General features: G+C 41.7%; 1 protein-coding gene across 1 annotated transcript; it reads left to right on the forward strand.

Moving 5' to 3' along the window:
* The first annotated feature begins 1,771 nt into the window (after positions 1-1,771).
* Positions 1,772-6,940, forward strand: LOC134929130 (putative nuclease HARBI1). Its single transcript, XM_063924922.1, has 7 exons — positions 1,772-1,854; positions 2,159-2,178; positions 2,278-3,028; positions 3,113-3,485; positions 3,795-3,816; positions 5,120-5,725; positions 6,856-6,940. The coding sequence occupies exons 2-5, from the start codon at positions 2,164-2,166 to the stop codon at positions 3,796-3,798; spliced, it is 1,143 nt and encodes a 380-aa protein (XP_063780992.1). The 5' UTR covers positions 1,772-1,854; positions 2,159-2,163; the 3' UTR covers positions 3,799-3,816; positions 5,120-5,725; positions 6,856-6,940.
* The last annotated feature ends 289 nt before the right edge of the window (positions 6,941-7,229 follow it).

The following is a 7,229-nucleotide window of genomic DNA, read 5'->3' on the forward strand; positions in this document are numbered from 1 at the left end:
TCATAACTGACACAGGGCATCGCCATCTCCTCCAAGTCAGTATACTCCACAGCGACAGGTGCTCCTCCACCTGTAGCCCTTGAGGCATTCCACTCCGCAGCCCTCTTTGCCTTCAGGCGGGATTTGAAGTCGGCCCACCTACATATGTATTGTGAAAGAGGGACAAAGTAGAGTCTTATTATTTGTCTAAGCTAATATATAGGACACGTGTTCTGCTTGTGTTTGCTAGACATAACATCACATGTAACTACATTTTTTAGTCAACTTAGCACAGAAAAAGGACTGTCAATATGCACTTACCGTCGTCTCACTTCCTGTGATGTTCTGACGACAGAGCCAACTTCATTCACAGATTTTGTGATGTCTCTCCAGATTCGTTCTTTTGAAGCAGCCCCCATGTTTTTTGGCCCTCTATGGATTTTGGACATGGCCTGCGTGACCAAGACACGCAACTCCCTCTTAGTGAATGCAGGCTGTCTTTTCTTCCGTCTGGAGGTAGCCTGTGAGGTTTCTTGTTGTTCATCACCATCTTCCTCCTCACTAGCAGCTTCTGTCTGTTGTGTTTGTGTGGCTAAAGCCAATTCTCCCTCAGTTTGGTCACTTTGTGTGTGTGGCAGAGTATCCCCAGTCAATTGTTGTGGTTCAGAAGCAGACATTTGCAGAGTACTAGGTCCTGCCTCTTCAACATCCGCAGAGGCGTATTCCAGCATGCGCCGTTGGCAATCTATGCGTCTTTTCCGCAATGCCATCTCCTGCTCTGCAATGCGGTCCATCTCTGCTGCGATTTGCTCACGAGAAGCCATGTTTGTGATGACGTGTGTACGCCGAGGTGTGTGCTTATATACCTACGTGCGAATCGTTAATTCACACAGCTGTACACTGTTATTCTGGTTAATGATTGCACTGCTTATTTAAGGGCCTACTTTGCACGCTGTGAGTGTAGGTAGTTTGGAGTTTCAGTTGTTTGTTGGCTTGTGCGTGAAGGTGCTTGTGGAATTTGCAGAGTGAGTAATTGTCAAGCATACCTTTGTCATTTTGTTTGCGTTTTGAATCTAGACAGTGTTGCATTTGTTATGCGTTTTTTCGTTTGTGAGTATTCTTGATTCTTTTTTTTTTTTTTGTTTTGTTAAATTTTTTTAGTAAAAATGTATTGTTTTAAAGATTTTAAAAACATAACTATTTTGCAAGTCCATTTGTGAAAATAAACCTGTGCTTCTTTGTTTTGACTGTCATTTGTGTTCTCTTGTAGGTGTTTGCTTTTGGGAGAAATATCCCTGGTTTAATTTATTTTCTGGGTGTGCTACTGAACACCAAGTCTTTCATTTTTTTTGGAGCAGGTAAGTGCCCTTGGCCTGTGTTGGTGCCTGTTTGTTTTAATGGTCTGTATGCTGTTTTTTGACTGTCATTTGTGTTCTCTTGTAGGTGTTTGCTTTTGGGAGAAATATCCCTGGTTTAATTTATTTTCTGGGTGTGCTACTGAACACCAATTCTTTCTTTTTTTTTGGAGCAGGTAAGTGCCCTTGGCCTGTGTTGGTGCCTGTTTGTTTTAATGGTCTGTATGCTGTTTTTTGACTGTCATTTGTGTTCTCTTGTAGGTGTTTGCTTTTGGGAGAAATATCCCTGGTTTAATTTATTTTCTGGGTGTGCTACTGAACACCAAGTCTTTATTTTTTTTGGAGCAGGTAAGTGCCCTTGGCCTGTGTTGGTGCCTGTTTGTTTTAATGGTCTGTATGCTGTTTTTTGACTGTCATTTGTGTTCTCTTGTAGGTGTTTGCTTTTGGGAGAAATATCCCTGGTTTAATTTATTTTCTGGGTGTGCTACTGAACACCAAGTCTTTATTTTTTTTGGAGCAGGTAAGTGCCCTTGGCCTGTGTTTTGGGTTGCTGTTTGTGTTTCTTAAAAGTGTGGTGATTCTGTTTGTTTTCCATTTTGTCTAAAATTGAATTTTTGTTTACCAGGATTGATCTGCAAAGTAGTGTTTGTCTTTCCTGGACTAGCTACTAAATGCTTTTGTTTTTGTTTTTTGTTTTTTTTAATTGGTGTTTGTGATGTATTTGATGCTCAGAAATGTATAATTATTTTTTTTTTTGAATTGTAAAAATAACATATATTTTTTTTTTTTATTAATTTCACATTTTGGCCATGAATTCAACACAGAAAAAATGTACGCTCCTGCAGTAAGTTTCCCCAACATTTTTTACAACATTTATTGTTTGAATATTTTTTTAAAGTTGTTTTTGTATTTTTCACCTCATTTTTTTTCTTTTTCAAAAAAGTGTGTTATGTCAATATTTATTGCTGCAGAAGCCCTACCTCCCCAACCCACGCCAGCACTCCCACCCCAACCGCCAGCCCCACAACCACAGCCGGCTCCTCATCAACCAAGGCAACGGAGGCGTGCTAGGCCACCAATTTTCCGAACCCGTGTCCTACTTTTTGGTATGCCAGATGATGTGGTGGTGCGTAGATACAGGCTGCCACCACATCTAATCCTAGACACTCTCTCCATAATAGAGAGTGATCTGGAGTCTGAAATTCGGTATCCTACAGCAATACCACCATTGACACAATTCCTTGCAGTGTTACATTTTTTGGCTACAGCCTCATATCAGCATGTTGTGGGAGACCTGGTTGGCATGTCGCAGGGCCAGTTCAGTAAGGTCCTGCGGCGTGTCTGCCAGGCTTTCCTAAAGCGGGTGAAGCAATTCATTGATATGCCTTTGGATGTTGGTGCCCTAGATGTGGTGAAGCGGCAATTTGAGGAAGGTGGTAGTCGCTTCCCACATGTTATTGGGGTTGTGGATGGCACACATGTTGCTATTCAGCCACCAAGACATAATGAAGAAATTTATAGAAACAGGAAACTGTTTCATTCTCTGAATGTAATGGTTGTTTGTGGGCCATCCCTCCAGATCCTTTCCCTGAATGCAAAATTTACTGGAAGTTCACATGATGCATATGTCATTAGACAATCTGGGATATGGCAGAGATTAAGATCAAGTCAACGAGCAGACATGTGGTTATTGGGTGAGTTGTTGGTCAAATATTTTTTTCCAAAAAAAGTAACTTGACAAATTTAATATTTCAAAATTTTGGCTTTTCTTCCAACAGGAGACCGTGGATATCCTTGCACCCCCTGGCTCATGACTCCTTACCGTAATCCCAGGCCAGGACCACAGATGGCATTTAACTCCGCGCTTACTGCCACTAGGCAGCTGGTGGAGCGCACAATTGGTGTCCTTAAAGGGCGGTTTCGTGTGCTCCACCGCACTGGTGGCGACATCATGTATTCGCCGGAGATGGCAAGTAAAATAGTGGTCCTGTGCGCAATACTACATAATATCGCGGTAAGGAGTAGTGTAGAGCTTCCTCAGGCAGAGGAATTGCCTGATGAGGAGCCAGGGGTTGGTCGACGCTTCGGTGGGGGGAGTGTGACACGGAGGGGGAGCCAAGTGAGGGCAAGAATTGTTGCCGAATATTTCAGGTATAGTGTTTTTATATTTTCTATTTGAACAAATAATACAACACAGTATGCTTATGTTTTTTAAACAATGATGTCATTTTGTATGATATTGTAAAGTGATTGGGTAAGGCTTTTGTTGTGTTGGAATGGGTAATTGTTTTTTTCTTCAAAATCCAAAAACACGTTAAGCTTACAATGTTTAGTTAGAAATTAAAATACTGTAATGTTGCTAAATAGTGTCCTTATTTGTTTTATATCCTCAAATCCTGATTATGTAACCAAACACACAAACAAATGATACTCAATGTTTCACACTTTGTGACTGTCCAGCTGAATGATCACACGAACTGTGGTGAGTACACAGATATGTATAGTAATTTTAAATAAACTCTGTGTCTCTGTGTGTGTTTTTTTTTTAAAATGTGGTTTTATAAAAATGTTCGCTTCTGCTAATGCGAATTTCCGCTCGTGCGAAATAACACTCTGCTCTTCACAGCATTGCAAAGATCAATAAAGTTATTAGAAATGACAACATAGATTTTGGACCAATCACATGCTAACAGACACTTTAAATATATGCCCAAATAAGGAAAACGCCATTGCCATGATGCGTGCAGCACCGTTCACCAGGCGGGAGCTCCGCGTGCTGGTTGCGGTGATGGACCGCCGCGTAGGCCGCGTTGGGCGCTTCATCCCCAATCGGGTGAAGCGCGAGGCCTACGTGGAGGTCCGCCGCCTGCTGCGGACTCGCGTCCGCAGCAGGCGGACAATCATCCAGCTTGAGAGGAGGTGGAGTGATCTCCGCAGGAGGACTCCCGATTTGTTGGCGGAGATCCGCCAGCAAATCCGTGCTCTGCATACACGAAGTAAGTTACATTACATAAGATTATTTGCATAAATTGTGCTAATGGCTGAATTTCCAAGTTTTGTGCTGCCGGAATTTATTGAACAATTGGGCAAAACCATGTGCACTGCAGGGGAAGCATATGTAACATGTGCAGAGAGAGTAAGATTTGGGTGGGGTGTGTTAAATCTGCAAAATAATTTGCAGTGTTAAAATAAAGCAGCCTGTATTTACCCTGCCCATAATTTCAAAACCCACCAAAATCTAACTCTCTCTGCACATGTTATATCTGCCACCCCTGCAGTGCACATGCTTTTGGCCAATTGCAAACTAAATTCCTGCTGTAATCCCCTTGGAATTGCCCACATTTTACAGTAAGTGGTAGGCTAATTGCAACCTTCAGTGTCCTTTTTTGGAAATTAGGACAGTGTGTGTGGTTAGGGAAAACAGTACTGACTGTAGCAAAGTGACACCAAACAAGTGCATGTTTTCAAGAAATAAGAAGCAGCCAGGAAACTGGACCAAAATACTTGATCAGTGCAGGCTATATAATAAGGTGCCTTGAATAGTAATCTGGTGATGTTGCCTAGACCAATCACGATGACTCAATGGACTAGATTAAGGAATGAGCTTCAAAGTAAAAGTTTGGACTCATTTTGTTTGCTGTGGCCAACATGAAGAGGATCTTAACATGTTTGCTTTTCTTTAAAAAAAAACAATGAATTTAACATGGAACAGAACATTGAAAAAACAAATTGAATACTATGTAATTTCTCATGTAAAAAAAATGTTGTCAATAATATCATTCTAGGACAACAACGGCACAACTCTCCGCCCCCTTCCCCTTCCCACTCCCACTCCCCTTCTCACTCCCCCTCCCCTTCTCACTCCCCCTCAGCTTCCCAGTCCCCCTCAGCTTCCCAGTCCCCCTCAGCTTCCCAGTCCACCTCATCTTCCCAGTCCCCCTCATCTTCCCAGTCCCCATCAGCTTCCCAGTCCCCATCAGCTTCCCAGTCCCCCTCAGCTTCCCTGGCCCACTCCACTTTCCATTCCCCTTCTCACCACACCTCTCCATCTCTTTCTGGGACCCCTTCTCCTCCTTCCCATACCCCTTCTCCTTCAACTTCTACATCCCCATCTGAACCCCCCTCACCGTCTATTGCCTTAACTTTCTCTCCGCCCCCCTCGCCCTCTCAATCAGACCCCCCCTCTGAAATTTGCGCCCAAATCCAGCCTCCTTCCCCCATCCAGCCTCCTGCCCCAATCCCTCCTCCTTCCCCAATCCCTCCTCCTTCCCCAATCCCTCCTCCTTCCCCCATCCAGCCGCCTTCCCCCATCCAGCCAACATCCCCACCCAGTGAATGGGCAGAGGAAGCCCCTGAAGACCGTTCAGTGAGTCTTGATGTTGCCGTGGAAAGTAAGTTTATTTTTTGATTTTTAAAAATGATTACCCACTTACACTTACAATGCCAAAACATGCAGTGTTGTACTGTTTGAATTCTTGGACCCTGGACAAATATTTGTTATTTTCATCATGGTGTACATGTTGCCTTTACATATTTGTGAGTGTCATTATATGTACAGTGTGTATGTGTGCAATGTTTTGTGTGTCCACTCTAGGTTGACACTCATTAGGTAGCCAGGGTTGCCAGGACAACAGGGTTTATATGTGTTAGTTTTTATGGTAAACAGTTAGACCTGAGTGGAGTTTAGTATGTTGTTGGCCTTTTACACTTGGGCCTGTGTAGTCTGAATATTTGCACTTACAAATCACATGCTTCACTTTGTTATGCAGCCTAATGACACACTGATTTGTTGTGTGAAAGTTACATTCACAAAATGACTAATTGTTCTAGTCAAACCTGTTTGCACTTATTTAGTAAGGGCAGCTTTCAGGGAGTGTGGGAATGCTATGATATGTTGGCCTTCGGAAGATGTTGATATGCAGTGTGAGGAGGCAGGACCAAACCCCTTTAAAATAAACAAAAAACAAAAAGATGGTAATGAATGCCAACATGGTGTAACAGTGACGAAGATGGAACATAACTTTAACATGGGATGTCGCCCATAACAACCAATACAATTAATCTTTGCAATTGGGGAACCACTTCTACAAGATAATAATTTTATTTTGGCTTGTTTGCTATGGGCAACGCTACATCTTAAAATGAACTCACATAGTAGTAAATGTAGCCCATGGTCTTTAAAATTGGAATAAGTAACAAAAAAAGACTGAGCAGGCTTGCGTTTTTTTATGCTAATGATTGTACCATAAAACAGTCATGATGTATCAACTTTGCCATTAAGCAGGCCTGTCCAAACTGCGCAACTGCAACTGTGGAAAAACTACACATCCCAGCATGCCCTTACACAGGTTTGGCATTCCCTGGCCCCAAAACTGAGTCAACGCATGCTGGTATATGTAGTTTCACACAAGCAGGAGGAATGCAGTTTGGACCTGCATGCATTAAAGTGTGCTTTGTGCCTTGCTTGGATAATAAGCAATGTGAGTAAGTTAGTAATGTTTATGTTATCTCTTAATTTCAGATGTTGCCGTTGGAGATCCCACATCGTTACAGTATATTTTTACAAATATGAGGCACCATCTCCAGGCCTTGTTGGCACTTGTTGACGACATGGAAAAAATATGTTAATTGTTTGTTTTTAAAAAAAAAATAAAAAAAAAAAATTAACATTATTCAACTTTAGAAAAAAAATAAACTATTACATTTAAATACTTTTGCGACTCCTTATTAATTATTAATGCAATAAAGGAACACCAGATTGCATAACAAACATTTCTTACCTTAAACATTTCAAACAACTAACGTAAGTTATTTTAAAAGACCAACTAAAACATGTTATTGGCTAAATAAACATGCAAACACCTTCATTCACATACAAAAACTCAACTTTAATAA

This window comes from Pseudophryne corroboree, chromosome 5 (genome assembly GCF_028390025.1).
Source record: "Pseudophryne corroboree isolate aPseCor3 chromosome 5, aPseCor3.hap2, whole genome shotgun sequence".
Taxonomy (NCBI): domain Eukaryota; kingdom Metazoa; phylum Chordata; class Amphibia; order Anura; family Myobatrachidae; genus Pseudophryne; species Pseudophryne corroboree.